The 18,456-nt window shown below is 37.2% G+C and overlaps 1 protein-coding gene across 9 annotated transcripts in view; it reads right to left on the bottom strand.

The window, feature by feature from the left end:
• GOLGA4 (golgin A4) overlaps positions 1-18,456 on the bottom strand; it is a 90,989-nt gene that overhangs the window by 40,994 nt on the left and 31,539 nt on the right. For 8 of the 9 annotated variants that reach the window (XR_009448581.1, XM_059664243.1, XM_059664244.1 and 5 more), the window contains 5 exons: positions 14,329-14,427; positions 13,849-13,978; positions 12,744-12,931; positions 12,372-12,455; positions 10,207-10,354 (listed from right to left, as the gene is read on the bottom strand). Coding sequence is in view for 8 of the 9 variants with exons in the window: in XM_059664243.1 (XP_059520226.1) it covers positions 10,207-10,354; positions 12,372-12,455; positions 12,744-12,931; positions 13,849-13,978; positions 14,329-14,427 (649 nt within the window). In the remaining variant the exon portion in view is untranslated. The remainder of the gene's footprint in view (positions 1-10,206; positions 10,355-12,371; positions 12,456-12,743; positions 12,932-13,848; positions 13,979-14,328; positions 14,428-18,456) is intronic. The other variant, XM_059664245.1, reaches the window with a different exon arrangement.

The following is an 18,456-nucleotide window of genomic DNA, read 5'->3' as shown; positions in this document are numbered from 1 at the left end:
GATCTAATTAACATATTACGCTTTTGTTATTATAGATACCTAGAGATCTTTTTTTTTAAGTTTTTATTTATTTCAGAGAGAGGAAGGGAGAGAGAAAGATAGAAACACTGATCGGCTGCCTCCTGCACGCCCCCTACTGGGGATTGAGCCTGCAATCCGGGCATGTGCCCTGACTGGGAATTGAACCAGAGACCTCTTGGTGCATGGGACAACGTTCAACCACTGAGCCACACCGGCCAGGCTACCTAGAGATCTTTTAATTCAATGTCCTTATTCAAATGCAAGAACTGAGGCACCCAGTTTTTTCCTCAGATGATAAATCAACTTGAATATATAGACTTGATGATAAAACTTAAAATTGTATTTAACAAACAACTCTTACCTTGCATTATTTTTAAAAACTAAGAATGCTGACATTGATCAAGTTCAAGTGAGCAATAATATATCTTATTAAACCAGAATTTTTGGACCATGCAATTACTGATGGCTTCTAACTCAACAAAATGTAGCATGTTATACCTCAGACAGACATAAAAGAACTCAACTGCTTTCCATTCTCATCTTCCTTTACAAAAATGCTAAATACAAAAAAAGGCATTAAAATACATTGCATATATCCACACATAGGAAACGTACTTCAAACCCATTCAGGATTCTACACTGTACCACAAATGAAGCAACCTCCTTACAGGAAGTCTGTCTTCAATAATGAGTCCCATTTCAATGCTGAAGAGGATACACTGAGAGTTTACTTACTAACCAGAAACATCTCACTTTCTGATGATGCAAAAACCAGGTACAGTAAATTGGTGTCCCAAATGAAACTATGCTAGGATCTTAATGTGAGTACTAAAGAAGTATGTTCTGAACATCTACATAGTTTATCTTGCAATTACCAATGAAGGACAAGTGAGTGGGGAGAATGAAAGCATACATCAGCACAGCTGACAAGTCTCTGCCAACATGCAAGAGTGCTCGGGAAAACCACGGTCACAGCACACACCAACGGGACGCTAAGCACAAACTGCCACCGAATGTTGCAAGAACACACTGTGTTCTTCCAAAGCAAAATTCAATGTATCTCAGGCAATTTTTATTTAAAAATAAAACTTTGAAAATATTTCTAGGCAAAAATTTAACAGGCCTCCTCCAAAAGTAAAATATGGAGGCCTTTTATTGCTAGCTCCTCACTTTCCACTTTGGATAAGGTTCATTCGCATCTATGGGAACTATAAAAGGGACAAATACAAATGCTTATAGCAAGAATTAAATGAGAAATGTTGGCAACAGCTCAATAATCCAACCATTCATTCATCATATATTTTGGATGTCTGCCATATGCAAGATACTGGGTGACATAAAGAAAAATTTTCCACACACACACAAAAGTTGAAGTAGTAAGAAGGAGAGAGAAATAGAAGAATTAATCCTTAGGTAAAGGTAGGAAGAATGTGGCATTTGCTTTTGCCACTTCACCACCTTTTCCTGTCCTTATCCTTAATGCCCTTACTAACCGTATAACAAAAGCCAGAATTCTGAGATTCCAAGTAGCATTACGGGTTTGTTGCACTGTTCCAGAGGACATGTTACTATAAGAATAACAAGACCCACTTCTACTCCCACTACAGACAATAAACAAACATGCAAAAATGTGGGAAGGTTGCCAATCCCTCAATGAAATGTTGATCCTAAGAAGCTGATTGAGAACATCAAAATATGAGTAAGTAAGCTAGCACCTAAGTCTTTATCCCAGCAAAAAAAAAAAAAGCTGCAAAATGCATATGATATTAAATTAAAACACAGGTTATACTACAAAATGAATAAAATGCAAATCAACAGAAAAAGCAACCAAAAGAATTTTTATCAGAATTCCCATCTAATCATCAACACTTGTGAATAAAAGCAAATCTAGTGGCAGTTTTCAAAGTGTGATCCAAAGATCCATGGGTCCTGAGACCCTTACAAAGGGCCTGTCAGGTCCTCCCTTTCCAAATACATATCTACATGAGGGGAGATTTTCTTCATATATTTCAACCAAAACAACATATCACAACAGATTAAATGCAAAAACAGATATAAAATCCAGCTATCTTCTATTACGCTAAACAATGAGATTAGCAAAAATATAAAACAAGGCCACTCTGCACACAAAATTGTGTTTTGGAAAATACAGGTAATTTTCATAAAAGTATTTAACTAATACTATGTAATAGGCTTATAACTGTTATTTTTAAATGAACTAAACAAACATTTTTAAATTTTTAATACAATAAATATCACTACATATAACCCACATAAACAAAAGCTCTTTGTAATCCTCAGTAAATTGTAAGAGTATAGAGAGGTCCATAAGACCAAAAAATTTTGAAAACCACTCCTCTAGAGTTTAAGTGAAAATAAAGTAATACTACCACCCAGTGGCACAAACCAGACACTGCAATATTTACATATAAATTGGGGCCTTCCGATATTTAATAAATATCACATGTACCATGGAGATCTACTTTTTAAACTACTTTCCAAAATGCATAAGAAAATTCATTCTGTAGATCAATTATGCTTTGACTTTTTAAAATGTATAAATCTATCCAAAATTTCATGTACTTTATATTAACCATATAGATTTATCTATTAAAAAACCTTAAAAACATCAATCTGATCTTGGAAAATATTAGGCTAAAGCTGAGTAGATGAAGGTATGATTCTGTAGAAATGTGTTCTTCTGTTTGCTGATGTTTTCCAGAACAGTGACAGTGCCATAAACAAGTGCAGGGTAACAATGACTACCTAGATATATGGGTGCATAGCTACTACTGTAGCAATGTGTTGAGCACCTACAAATACATGACTATTAAATAAACAATCTATAATGAATAAAACTCTAATTCCATTTAAAATAATACATTTTTCCATCAGCTATTCATTTAGTGCCAAAATATGTAACTTATCTAACATGGCAGACTTAACTGTACTTTAAAGCATATTTTTTTTCTTTTTGCCTGAGAAACATGGAATTTTCTTTGTAAGGCTTATCCTAAGCACCATGATAAGAAAACAAATAGCCCTTACCCCAATCCTGTTCATACAAGGCTTGGGAAAGGCACCATGATTCACTTATTGGCATGTGTGGATGCACAAAAATAAGATGTTTTGTGAGACTTAAGACTCCAAGAAAACTCTGTTACATAAATTATCAACAACTAACAAAGCACTTAAATACACCTGTGATTTTTGTTTATTATATAAATACGCATAAATCTTATACTTTATTTAAATATATAAACTCTTTTAAAGGGTCTTTCAAACATCAAATAAATACATTCTACTGAATGTCTTTGGTGTATCAAACCTATACTATACAAATTAATAAAAAAACTTATTTCCTCCACAAACACAACATGGCAATAAAAAAGCAAAGAATGTCATAAGCTAATCTAAGTTTTTAAATGCAGCCAATCATATAAAACACACAACTTCAGCAAAGACAGGGTGCATGAGGGGAAACAGAGCTTGTTACAAAGATAGTGCACTCTGGAAACTTTCCTAATCCACGCAGAATATTTTATTCATCTTGCATACTTGTAGGCAAGGACATTTTAAAGGAGGGGGTAGGAGTTAACATTCTAACGTGAGTTCTCTTTTTATATTGGCTTTATTTAAATCACTTAAAGGTAACTAACAAAAAAGACTAAAAGTCTATAGGTAAGAATTTACCCTGAGAAAAAATTCAAATATGAAATGGGTTGTATCTCAGGATTGTTATAGTATTATTCATAATAGTGGAAATATAAAATAATCTAGACATTAATCAGTAGGGAAATGGTTAAGTAAATGATGTGCATGCATTCTGACACAGCCATTAAAATGTTAGTACTTTAGCAACGTGTAAAAGTATTCCTAATATAATATTAATATTAAATGGAGAAAAAAGGAGCATGCAAATTTGTATATACAATATGGTAAAATATTATTTACAATAATGTAAAAATAAGGACTAGAAACAAGACTAAATGGAAGTGTACTAAAACAACAGTGATATACTTTCATTTTTTTCTTTTTTCCAGTGTTTTTTGTAATATCCTGCATTAATAACTAGCCAACTACTCTCACCTCATATCCTCGTTGAAACACATACATACACACACACACACACACACACACACACACACACGACCTAGTGTGAATATTAGTAGCATTAACTTTCTATACTGGTACTGTATTGAAGAGATAATATTCTAGACAATTAGCAATAATACCTAGCACCCATAAAATACAGTATTATGCACTAAAGCTAAATCACCAGGTTTTTAAGTTTAAAAATCTGTTTACTTAAAGATATGACTATCTGTTCTTAAGTGATGTCTAGAAAGAAATATTATCAACAGTTGTAGTAAAATGATTATAACAAATGTACTTATTTGGCTTTTTTTACCAAATAAAATAAATAATTTTAACAAGACAAGAATGATATAGTATGATACTTTAAAAACATGCCTAACAATTCCACTAGAAAGTAGAATAAGTACGATAGGTTGATATAGCATCCTAAATTAGGCATGTCACCATGTTCACATAGTCTCAATATTTTATGATAAAATTATCCTTTTGAAAAATAATAAACATTCCAATTTCCTTTGTCCAACATATGGGAGGCACCACAGTTATCTAGAAAAACTAAGAAGAGCAGTGCAATAGACTGTTTTCCATTAAAAGTATGGGGAATGTAGTTGAACCAATTTTGACCTCCAGAATAAGCAAGCCAAAGAAATACATGTCAAAAATGATTAAATATATCAGAGTTAAACTTTTTACAGTTGAAAATACATTAGGAGAGTTTGTATTCTTTGGTAATTATTTTATGTAGATACTAGAGGCCCGGTGCACAAATTAATGAATGGGTGGGGTCCAGTTGGCCCGCCCGATCGGAGGGGGGGAGGGGAGCCCAGGGGCGGGACCAGTCGAAGGGAGGGGCCATGGGGGGTTGGCCAGCCAGCCCCGCCCCCTGGTTGAACTCCTAGTCAAACTCCCAGTAGAGGGACAATTTGCATATTAGCCTTTTATTATACAGGACAATTTACTTCTAAAAATCTTAACAACTGCAAGCTTTAATATTGTTAATGTTTCCTTCACATGGCCAGCTCTTATGTACCGTAGGTCCTCGGGTTACGTCAGAGATCCGTTCCTACAGCGTGACATAATGCGATTTTCGCCGTAAGTCGGAACCATCTATATAAACACCTACATCACTCACATGGAGCACATACATAGCAGTAATGACGTGAAACAGTAAAAAATATTTAAAAGAAAGATAACAATTCCTGACCTTTACTTGTGGTAAATAAATAATAAAAAACATAAAACTCATATGTACATACGTCGAAATGACGGAACTTTTTTTTTATAAATAAACTAGGGGCCCGGTGCACGAAATTCGTGCACTGGGTGTGTGGGGGGGGGGGAGGAGTGTCCCTCAGCCCAGCCTGCCCCCTCTCACATACTGGGAGCCCTCAGGCGTTGACCCCCATCACCCTCCAATCGCAGGATCGACCCCTTGCCCAGGCCTGACGCCTCTGACAGAGGTGTCAGGCTTGGACAGGGGACCCCCATCTCCCCCTGATCACTGGCTCTGGCCCCCGCCCAGGCCTGAGGCCTCTGGCCCAGGAATCATGCCTGGGCAGGGGACCCCCATCTCCCTCTGATCACTTGCTCCACCCCCCGCCCAAGTCTGACGCCTCTGACCCAGGCTTCAGGCCTGGGCAAGGGGACCATCATATCCCCCCAATCCCCGGCTCCGCCCCCCACCCAGGTCTGATGCCTCGGCCAGAGGAGTTGACCCTCATCACCCTCTGATCACCAATCACCGGATCGGCCCCTTGACCAGGCCTGAGGCCTCCGAGAGAGGTGTCAGGCCTGGGCAGGGGACCCCCAGCTCCCCGCGGTTGCAGGCTCCGCCCCTGCCCAGGCCTAATGCCTCCTGCCTAAGCGTCCGGCCCGGGCAGCTGGGACCCGCAGCTGCAGCGGCCCCGCGATCGTGGGCTTCGCTTTAGGCCCAGGCAAGGGACACCTAGCTCCCGGGACTGCCAGCTTCGACCGTGCCCAGCTCCCATCGCTGGCTCCACCCCTACTTCCTGCTACCACTGGCCAGGGCGGAAAAGGCACCTGATTCTCCGATCATGGCTGGGGGGCAGGGCAAAGGCGGCCCTAGCTCTTAGCTCCCCCTGGGTTTCCGATCACTGTCAGTGGCAGGGGGCTTCTTCCTGCTTTCCCTTTCGCCTCCCTGCATTGTGCCTACATATGCAAATTAATCGCCATCTTGTTGGCAGTTAACTGCCAATCTTAGTTGGCAGTTAACTGTCAATCTTAGTTGGCAGTTAACTGCCAATCTTAGTTGGCAGCTAATTTGCATATAGCCCTGATTAGCCAATGAAAAGGGTATCGTCGTACGCCAATTACCATTTTTCTCTTTTATTAGATAGGATGGGAGATGGCGACATAACCACAAAACGACGTACGTTGAGTCCAATGTAACCCGAGGACTGCCTGTATTTAGCCTTTGAATTTTAACTCTAAGAAAAAAACAAGTATTTAACAGAGCAATTGAATTCTCCAAGAACCAGATGATGTTCACATACTATTTATGGAAACTCTACTTCCTTTGAAAGACCTTTTCTTATGTTTAGCACTAAGTTGGGATTTTTTTTGTCAGTTGGCATATCCACTTTATATGTGAACTGTCTAAGAATCATTTTATATATGAACAGTTCAGTTCAGACTCAATTATGACCATTAGATGAAATGCAGTTGGTGTCCAAAACTAGTTCCCATAATAGACTTAAAAGGCAGTATCTTCAGTGTGAATGAGTTACAACTTCCTATCACAGCCCTCAATAATTATGACCCAAAATAAAATTTTAAGTATCTATAAAAGCACTTAAAACTGTAATCCAAAGACTTTCCAAAGGGAATGTATATTAAATAACTTTAAGTCTTAATCCTATCTTTATTAATTTTTAATATTTTGACAGTACTATTAACAGAAAAATTTCTCAATTTACAGGCTATCAATTATTTATAAAAATATAGTCTTATGTAAATCATATTTAAAGATAAAACACATCTGAATTTTGAAGAAGCAAGAGGAGGAAGACTATTATTAAAGAGGTGACTAGAATAGTTATCTGGGAAATTTTTATCCCACATGTGAATTAACTACAATCTAGTTTCTACATTTCTGAAACTGCATCCTGGGAATCAAATCCTCACCAAATTCAAAGACCTTTTTTTTAAGTTTTCAGCCTATCTCCCCCACTTCTGGAAATGCCTCTGATATTCCCCAAAAAAGTATAACTTTCCATAATTCCTATGACTTCTTGGTGCCTTTTTAATTGATTTCTCTCTGTTAAACTCATCCCTCTGGTTAAGAGCAGACTCTGGACTCAAAATGCCTGGAATCAAAACCTGACTATACACTTACTCTCTGTGCATGAATGTAGGTAAGTTATTTACCTTCTATGTTCTTGGGTTTTCTTATTTGTAAAATGAAAATAATAATAATAATAATACCTACTTCACAGGAATTGTGATGATTTACACACACAAGTAAATACAAGTGAGGCATTTATAATAGGGCCTTGCATAAAATAACTGCTAGCTATCAGTAGGAGCAGCAGCAGCAGTGCATACACAGTGGGCATATTAATCAACTGAAAATCATTCTGCCACTGGTTTTACTACTGCCAATGCCATTACTACAACTGTAAAATCTCATCTTTTAGAGAAATCAGTCTCTCCTACAGATTGAATCATAGGCTTCGACCTTAAGCTAATGACTCCTGAAAGTTGCTCCATTTTTTTATTTCAAAACTAGAGGCCTGGTGCACGAAATTTGTGCACGGCGGGGGGGGGGGTGGAGAAGGGGGTCCCCTCAGTCCAGGACATCCCTCTCACAGTCTAGGATCCCTCAGGGGATGTAGCAGTGTGCCAAGTGGCAGGCAGCCAGGGAGGAGCTCGAATCGAGGACGGTGCCATGCCGCTCGCACTTATCCCAGGCCGCTGCGCCTGCTGTTGCTGCTCAGTAGTGCTGCCGCAGAGTCGGGAGAGGCTCCTGCCGTGGCAGCTGCGCTCACCAGCTGTGAGACCGGCTTCTGGCTGAGCGGCGCTCCCCTTGTGGGAGCACACTGACCACCAGTGGGCAGCTCCTGCATTGAGTGTCTGGCCCCGGTGGTCAGTGCACATCATAACGACTGGTGGTTCCAGTAGTTCCACCTTAACAGTCGCTTAGGCTTTTATTATATAGACTAGAGGCCTGGTGCACGAAATCCATGCTCGGAGTGGGGAGGTCTCTCAGCCCAGCCTGCACCCTCTCACAATCCGGGACCGCTGGCTCCTAACTGCTCACCTGCCTGCCTGATCGCCCCTAACCCCTCTGCCTGCCTGCCAGATTGCTCCTAACCATTCTGCCTGCCTGCCTGATCACCCCTAACTGCCTCTGCCTGCCTGCCTGCCTGCCTGAAAGCCCCTAACCACTCTGCCTGCCTGCCTGATAGCCCCTAACCACCACTTCCTCAGCCCCTGCCACCACAGCTTCATCCGAAGGACATCCAGAAGGTCATTCAGCTGTGCAGTCTAATTATACTTTTATTATTAAAGATTCCTACAAGTCAATTCTATTTGAAAAGCTCATGATTGGCTCAAATTCAAAGCATTTAATAAGCAAACTCATCATTTCACCCCATTCCTCAATTTCCCCATTTAGATGTCCTATTCTGATTTCACACTATTAATTCAGTTTCCTAAGCTGAAAATTTGGAGTCATCCTAGATCCCTCCTTTTCTTCTGCCCCTCGGAGTTGATGAAATACCAAATTCTGCAGACTGCACACTTCCTCCTTCCCAGGCCACAATCCTAGTTGAGGTGGCCCAAAGCACTTAGTCCCTCAAACCTGGATTTCTACCTTTGCTTGTAAGTTTGACTTCCCTTCATTTCTTTTCTCCATAAAACACTAGCTTCCATACATTATACTTTCCTACTACTGGTTTCTTTTTGCCTATACAACAAATCTAAACTCAGCTACTCACCTTTTAAGATTTTAACACGTTAAGCGCCTAGCCTGTTTTGTCTTCCGGACAGAAAGTATAGTGTCAGTCACCGGTGACTGACTGGGCACTTAATGTGTTAATAGTTCCTTCATAATCCAACTTTGTTCCCCACTTCAGCAGCAATAGTTTTCAGTTGATTTACACACCCACTAAGGTCCCTGTGCCTGTTTATGGTCTTGTAGCCTCTGAAATGTGTGCTGCCCCACCTCACTCCTTAGGCCCATCCTATTCATTTGAAGCCCAACTCAAAACTCACATCCTCACTAACCTAAAGGCACCAGTTCATTCTGCGATCTCCACTTTCTAATGCCTCTCCCTTCTTTCCTAGCATTACTCAGTATTGTATGAGAGGGCTGGTTGGGTCAAAATACTATGCTGGTCCCTACACTTTACAACCTAGCATTTATTATATCAAAACATAATGCTATTATGTATAACACTGGATTATTCATTATTCCTTTAAAAAGCAGACTATAAAAAAAAGCAGACAAGAGCCTTGGCTGGTATTGCTCAGTGGTTAGAGTGTCAACCTGGCCAGTTTAGGAGCACATACCTGGGTTTCTGGTTCTATCCCGGCCCTCGTCAGGGCACGTGCGGAGGCAAGCAATCAATGTGTCTCTCTCACTTTAATGTTTCTCTCTCCCTCCTTCCCTTCTACTCTCTCTAAAAAAATATAAAATAAAATAAATGGAAAAAATATCTTCAGGTGAGGATGAAAAAATAAAAAGCGAACTATATCTTATATTTTGTTTACTCTAAAGCTATAAGATAGCAGTTATTTAAGGCAGTGATCAGCAAACATTTTCTATAAAGAGCAAGACAGTAAATATTTTAGGCTTTGCAGGACACATATGGTCTCTGTCACATATTCTTCTGCCTTTATCCAACTACTTAAAAATGTAAAAATCATTACCAGCTGAGAACCCTACATCAATAGGCCATAGTTTACCGTCCCCTGCCTCCTCTGAGGAACAGTCCAGTGTCTTATACAGAGTCTCTACAGTTAAGCATTTCTATCAATCTTTAATTTTTCTAAATTGGTTGGAAAAGTTGCACTTTACATGACTTTTGAGCTCTAACATAAAATGAGTAACCCCTGAGTTCTTACCAGCTCTTTCAGACTTTTCTTTCTGTTCCCGTAATTCCTCTCCCTGGGTAGTCATCTGTTTGATGCGACTGCGAAGTTGAGCAATTTCTTCTTCTTTCATCTCCAGGGTTTCATGCATCTGCCGTTTTGTCTCTGCTATTACCATTCCCTAAACAGAAGGGAAGACTCTAAAGTGTTTGCATAACAAAACTGCATCATCAATAGCATGTATCAAACTTACTTTAAAAGGCAGAAAACAAAATACTTCTTAGTAAATACAGCATTAAGAATTTTTTCATTATTTTATAAACTGAAATCTGTGTTTTTCACTATATACTACACTGTCTACTGTAATAACCTTGATTATCTGACTTATCAGTGTATTTTTTATTTACTGATATCAAAATAGTAAGCTTAATCTTTTAAGTATTAAAAACATATTTTAGTTTAAAAACTTATAATCTTTCTATGAATGTTTGCCATATTTCCCCCATCTTAGTAAACAGTTTATAATGAACAAAATACAGCCTTTTGTATTTGGCTCAGACCCTTCATGAACTATAATTATGAATCTGCGCTGTAACGTGGCGAAAGCCTCAGAGGCTCCTGAGAGTGTAAGGTCTTCTGCCACACTGGGTGGACCAAGACCGTGGTGCAGATCTACCTGTTTTTCTCTTTCCCCTTGTGAAAGTCTATGTATGCACCACTAATTCTTATTATGTCAGTGAGGCACCTCCATTCCTCCAATTTTCTAATTGCTACTGTCTTCCTACTCTCAAATAACCTACACAAGAAATGAAGGCCACCAAGTCAGTCATTCATGACTAACAAAAAAAATGGGGTGGTTTAACTTGTCCTTGAAAAGTAAGATTTTGTGACAGCTATTACCTTAAGAATAGCTTTCAGGGTTTGTAAACCCCTGCTTTAATGTATGACTCTTTCAGATGGCTAATTAAATGAACAGATAAAAACTGGGTAAGTGAGGCATTATTATATAAAATTTCAAAACAAAATCATGGCCTTCAGTTTCCCCAAAATACCACATCACAATAGAAAAAGGAAAGAGAAAAAGAGGGCAGTGAAACCTATAGATTAAAAGAAGTCTTAACAGTCATATCAATCACTTGCAATGAAAGAATTTTATTTGAATCCTGATTCATAAAAATGGAAAAATAATGTCTGAGACAAACGGTAAATCTGAAACTAACTAGATAGTTGATTGTATTAAGATTAAATTTTTTATGTGATCATGATTATGTGGTTATATTTTTATAAAACACAGAGTCCTTTACTTTAAAGATACATTAAAATACTTGTGGAAGAAATGATAAGATTTCTTGCATTGTTCCAAAGGGTTGAGGATAATGGGGGTTGGGAATGTACAAATGAGATAAGATTAGCCGTGCGATGTAAACTGTTGAAGCTGGGTGATGGGTTCATAGGAATTCATAACATTAATCTTTCTACTTTTGTGTTTTAGGTTTTTCATAATAAAAAGGCTTTTTTTTAAGTGGGCCTTCATACATTGTATAGAGTAGAACCTAGCAAAATGATACTATAGAATGAAAAGATTGCCAAGACATTTCAATACAATGGCTCTGACATGTTCTTAATTGCATGGCTACTGTAGCTATAAAGTAGCATATTAAAGAAAATGGTGGATGGTGTATAACCAACTGGGAGCTGCTTTTTAAAAAGGACCCAAGAACTTGGAACTGAAAGAGTTAAGTCAAAACTATTTGCTCATGAATGTTTCAGTTGTCATTGCTGCCATAGATACAGCTGCAGCTCTGACTCTACACTACCAATCTCTTTCTATTTATGCTTGTCTATTTTTTAGGCAATTTATCTAAAAGATTCTGTTTCCATTTTATTTGAAAGATAATACTTTTATTATCCATATTTAGCAATGCCTTAATTATAAATAACTTTTCTCTGAAACATGTTATATACTATAAACATATTTCTTTTACAAGTTATTCTAATCTATAAATCAAAATACTGAAATCCAGAAATCAGAGAATCAGCTTCACATGACACAAAACTAATGCTAACAGTTATATAAATCTAGAAATTAAAACAAAAATATTTTTCATGGAAGCAGCTGCAATAATTTTGGAAAGCAGAAGTCTGAATGCTTCCAATTGCTTCCAAAAGTGAATTCAGTATCATAAGTATTGTTTTACCTTATCTTGTTCAAGCTGTTCAATTAAGTTCTTTGCATCACGTAATTGAGTGATAAGTTTAGTCTTCTCAGCCATATGAAGCTCCTAAAAATTTTAAAAATTTTAAAAATTCATTTCCATCTCTAATAAAGCTTCTCCTCATATGAGAACTCTAAACATTTTATCTAATTTGGATACTTCTCATAGTCTAGAACAGTACACAGGATGTCTCAAAAGTATTGTAACTGACATGAAGCCCAGAGCACTTGGGTGCCCTCTCCGCGCTGTCTCCAGGGGAACGAAGAAGGCTTTGCAGGGGAGGTGCAGGCCGCGCTGGGGCCTGTGCACCTAGCTTGATGGGGCTACATTAAACAAAACGCATTTGCTCTTTACCTTAATCTTTTCTAGCTCTTGAAGTCTTTCATCTAGTTGTTCCTGCAGTGCTTCTTTTTCGCTGGTTAACAGTGTACATTGTTCCTTACGTGACTGAATTGTTTCCTTACAACGCTGCAGTAGGTTCTCTTGACGCTTAACTCTTTGCTGAAGTATTTCCAGTGAGTTAGCAGAAGCTCCATCTCCAACTAGTAACAATAAAGCAGCACAAGCAGGGGCAGTCAGTGAGGAATATAAGGGCTTCATGAGAATAGTTAATTCTGTTAGTACATAGGAGTGTCCCAACACTCTGCTATACTCTAAACCAGATCAGCAAGAGAGGGCACCCTTCCTTTGTCTTATCTCCCATCCCAAAAGGATTAATAAAGTATTCCTTCCAATGTATTCTAATCTGTCCCAGAAAAGAGTTCTGGTAAGTACACCTTTATCCATCTCCTTACATTTATGAGTGAAGTTTTCACACTTCAGGGGAATTTCAGGGCCCCTTACAAGATGGTTGCTCAGACAGACAGCTACTGTGGCTCTGGCTAAACCAAAAGTTTATCATAAATCTCTTGGAGACAAAGAGCTTGTAAATAAAAAGTAGAAATTTCATTGAATATGCACCTCAAAGAGTAGGGAGGACTATACATGGATTTTAAGAAAAAAATTAACTACTCTTTTCCAGTTAGATAGCAAATAATAGGGCAAGAACAGACACCTTTGAATGCAGAAACATGTAAGTAATATTACTTAAAAACTTATAAACAAACAATTACATATTCATTAATCTCGAGTAGAACTATCCTGTTTATATGAAAACTATTGATATCAATAAAACAGTATAAAAATTTTTTAAAAGTATAATATATTTATTTCAATTATAATGAAAATAAGGTGCTACTACTCACAGATTGTCAAGTCTTAAAACAATTACTTACTTTCTCCTGAATAATGACAACAAAGAACTAAAAAAACAACAAAAACTCTTGCATCTTCCTGGAAAAGTTAGGATCAAGAACACTTTACACGTCTATCTCGGCCCATATCTATTAGCTCATATCCTAGAGTCTCTCAACAGCCTCCTCTGGTTTTTAAATTAACGTTTTGACAAGATGAAGCTCACCTACTGCCACTACATCACTCTCTGTGTTTTCTTCAGTGACACCTTCAGCCTGTGGTTCCATTTGAGGGAGTGGTTTTGTTAAATCAATATTCATTGGGCCATTTCGTAGCCGTTGTTTCAGCAGAGAAACCTAAGAAAAATGTGCTTCATTAGAAAAAAAAATGATTCAAAAGAAAATATAGCAGTAGTACTTTCTTTACAACAGAGAGGACAGAGTAAAAGATACTTTTTGCTATACCAAGGGAAACAATTAAAATAAAAGTTTACTCCCAATGCAGTTGATTTTTTATTTGTTACTTTCAATTATATCACAGTTAGCCAAAGGATAATAAATCAACAATTATCCTTAAAATTAACTGAGGAAAAGCAAAGAGTTTTAAAAATACCCCATTTTTAAAAACATTTGGAACCTATTACATATCCCATCAAAACTCCTTTTATTTTTCTCTATCCAAAAATTTCACACTTTTAATCTCTTACCTGAGTCTGGAGAACACTGATATATTGATCTTTTTCCTCTAAAGATGCATCAAACTCCTCTTGGAGATGTTTCTTTGCTTGCTGGTCCATTTGGAGCTCCTAACACATAAAGGATTTTATAGGTAGTTTTTAGCATAAAACAAAAAATACAGACTTGAAGTTTTCAAATTTAAAAACATAATCTGGATTTGCATTCCTCTTAAGATAAGGTATCAGCAACAATAATTAAGAGATAATCAGCATTTAATACATTAGTATTTTAAAAAAACATTAATATTTATACCAGCAAATAAGTTTTGATCCTTCAAGAATATGAAGATCCAAGAATAATATTTTGTAGTTGTAATGAATGCTGAATTGAGGATAAAAAAAAATTCCTGAGAATAAAAAAAATTCCTGAAACTTCTACTCAAAATGCTGCTTTCTTTAGGTCCTTAATGAGCCTTCCTAACTGAATCCAATGATCTTTAACTCTGTGCTATAGCAGTCACCTAATGATCTCCTCAATGTACCTGCTACCTGCTTTCCATGGCTTCAGGGCTCCCGTCTGTATTCCTCTAACAATTTCCTCTCTGCCCTTCCCTGATTCCATTGGCCTCTATCCCTCTGGGCTCAGTCCTGTGGCCTCGGTGCTTTTCCCTTACACTTACTCCTCTGGCATGCTAGAAACTAACTTCTAGAACATTTTAGATATCCCATCAAAACACCTCTATTTTTCTGGGATTCCTACTTTTCTTACCTGAAGTCTTCCTCTGACTTGATCCATCCCTCACACATTTGCTAAAAAATTTTCCTCAAACAATATTTTCAAGGACTTATAAGCAACGCCCTCTTCTTACACTGTTTCAAATTTACTAATTCTCAAAACACTGAGGCACTAACTGTCCTCTGTTCCCCATCACGCCCACATTGCCCAAGATCTCTAAGTTCATTTACTGTTTTTTCACTAAAGACTCCTAGCTTGACTTTCCCTCACAGTAATAGTTTCCTAATGATGGTCTTCCAGAACATGTCCAGAATGAAGTTTTCATGAATCCATGGTGAAATAAGAAACAGAGGTCAATGTAGAGAGTTTTTCTTAGATTCAAATCTTTTATTTAAACAGCTGTACTTTATTCTAAAAATATGTCTTTCCTAACTTTTTATTTAAAAAAAACCTTTATGAAATAATGAAAACAGGAGAATCTGGTTCCTTATTCTTAATCTCCACACTTGAAGAAATAAAAGCAGCCCTATGACAATTCTCTTGTGCCCCATTTCTGGAAGGAACTGGAGATCATTTTCCAGCCCATAACCCACAAGTCTGGAAAGAACTGTCTTCCATGACTTTGCACAGGCCAATCCTTTAGTCTGGAACGTCTGTGCTACGATACCAGACTCTCTTACTCGGCATCCCTAACAACCCATAAAAATGCCTCAATTTATGCTACGGTTTTCAGATTTTGCATGTTGTTTTTTTAAAAAAACATTCTAACAACTTAACTATATCCTTAAAAAAAAAAAAAAAAGTGATACCAATACTGATTCTAAAGTCCAATCTTAAAATTCAGAATCTTACGGGGGGGGGGGGGGGGGAGATCTGCATGTTAGCCACTTAGAGATGAAAAAATATGTTCAAGATTTACTATCACAATATGACAGTTTATATATCAACCTTAATCACTCAAACTATTTTGTTAAAATGTAAGCCTATGGAAGAAAAGTAACTCAGAAATCTAAATAAACTGTATTTCCAGTTTAAGTTTAAATCAGTAATGATTTTAAAACTATTTTCCACTTAGTCTATCTGCCATTGAATAAAGTCAATAATGCTCCCTTCAGTGAAGTGCTTAAACTAACTCTGTCCAAGCCACAAGAATAAGATACTGAAGTATAATTAAACTTTTTAACAAAATTAAAAATGGCTATAATGTTACTAAATATAACAACTAATTCAATAATTCTCCTACTGCTGACCATTTTGGCATACCCTGGGATTAACATTTATATGCGTTAAGTTTTGCAAAGTCTTTTCTGATTACCTTTTAACAGAGAAATTTTGATGAGTGGAATGTATCAAATACCTTTAATTGTTTCACTATTTTTATCTCGGTCCTATGTTACCCATTATGTTCCAAGGTGATTCCAGCTGAAAAAAAAATGAACCCTCCCTCCCTGAAGTCAGCTTTGAGAAAAGCAACTGCTTATAACAAATAGCATTTGGAAGAGCCTGGAAAAAGTACATGCCATACACAGAGAGAAGGACAGAGAAAGGAGGAGACATCTAAGACAATGTCTTCATTTATTCCTCACTGAACTGGCCTTAAACTGTTTCTACCTACCTTTTCACTTCTTTATCTTATTCATTAAAAACACTTAACATGCTAGGTACTAACATAATATTTGCCTATATAGATTGGTTGTTTTGTTTTGTTTGTCCTCCAGAAAATACTAGGAGAGATGTTCATGGACTCTATTTCTATATATACTCATAACCACAAGGGGAAGAAATGAAATACTAAAAAATACTTTCTGAATACTTTAATATAGCAAAATAAAAGTATTGTACTCCATTTTGGTCTGTCTAAATCAGTAAAGTACTACAGAAAAGCATGCATGAGGATTAGGGTGTGCAGTGGAGAGGTTGGGGGAAGTAAAAGAACATAGGATAGCCTCTTTCTTTGGCAAATATTAAATACACCACAAGGGTTAATAAGGAAAGAATATATATGTAATGGCTTATGATCTAACAATATAGATAGATATGGAAAAAGATTTTTTTAAATGATGGAATAGGAATAGCATATAAAAATGTATTTAACTAATTTCAGTAATCATAATTCATGTTGGTATATTAGTATTGCTATTCCAAGACTGTTGGTTTATAACGTTAGGGTAAGACAAATGAGTAATTCTGGATGTTCTAATTTATCAGCAGATTCTTCAACAGATGAACATTAAACAAAGGGATGCAGGAATGTGTACATTTAAAGAGGCTTTAAAAATATGTCAAAAATACGCCCTAACTGGTTTGGCTCAGTGGATAGAGCGTCGGCCTGCGGACTGAAAGGTCCCAGGTTCGATTCCGGTCAAGGGCATGTATCTTGGTTGCGGGAACATCCCCAGTAGGGGGTGTGCAGGAGGCAGCTGATCAATGTTTCTCTCTCACTGATGTTTCTAACTATCTCTCTCCCTTCTTCTCTGTAAAAAAATCAATAAAATATATTAAAATATATATATATCAAAAATATGCCCTTGCCCGCCGGTTTCGCTCAGTGATTAGAGTGTTGGCCCTCAGACTGAAGGAAGGATCCCAGGTTCAATTCCAGTCAAGGGCATGTACCTCAGTTGCAGGCTCATTTCCCAGCCCCCTGTTGGGGCATGTATGGGAGGTAACCAATCAATATATCTCTCTCACATCGATGTTTCTCTCTCTCTCCCTATCTCTCCCTCTCCCTTCCACTCTCTCTAAAAATCAATGGAAAAAATATCCTCACTCATCAGGTAAAGATTAAAATAAATAAATAAACATATATATATATAGTATTTTTACCTGGGCAAGACTGTAGTGTCTGAGAGACACGTGGTGATAAAACAAAGAGACACAACAAAGTACAATAAAAGACAGGATAATAGTTACTTTTGAAGAAAGAAAGGAAGCTGTGATTGGGTTAGGAAACAGTGAGGCGTTTTTGAGGTGACTGGCAACATTCTATTTCTTGACCTTGCTGGTGATTATAACAGTGTTCACCATATACATGTAAGCTATATATATTTTTAGCACGATTTTTCTATATCTGTTTTATTTTATAATTAAAATATTTTAAAATGTTCATAAGTGATGTAGCAGAGATACAGAATGCTATTCTCCAACCAATATAAGCCATTATTGTCCATCCTTTTCAAGATAGGACAGAAGCAGAAATTAGTAAAGCATTATTTCAAATAATAAATATTTGCCTGAATTCTAATACATCACTGTAAAAATTATCCCCCAAAATTACAATGAACAAAATTTTTATTTTATTTTACCAAAAAGACTGTTGGTTAGGAAAAACAAAAAGAACCCTAAAACACCTAATTGAAGGGACACTTTATCCTTGAAAGTTGCCACTGACTATTCATGCAGGCAAATGATAGTCTATTGCT

The sequence above is a fragment of the Myotis daubentonii genome, chromosome 14 (assembly GCF_963259705.1).
Source record: "Myotis daubentonii chromosome 14, mMyoDau2.1, whole genome shotgun sequence".
Classification (NCBI taxonomy): domain Eukaryota; kingdom Metazoa; phylum Chordata; class Mammalia; order Chiroptera; family Vespertilionidae; genus Myotis; species Myotis daubentonii.
This window is presented reverse-complemented; position numbering and strand designations above follow the sequence as displayed.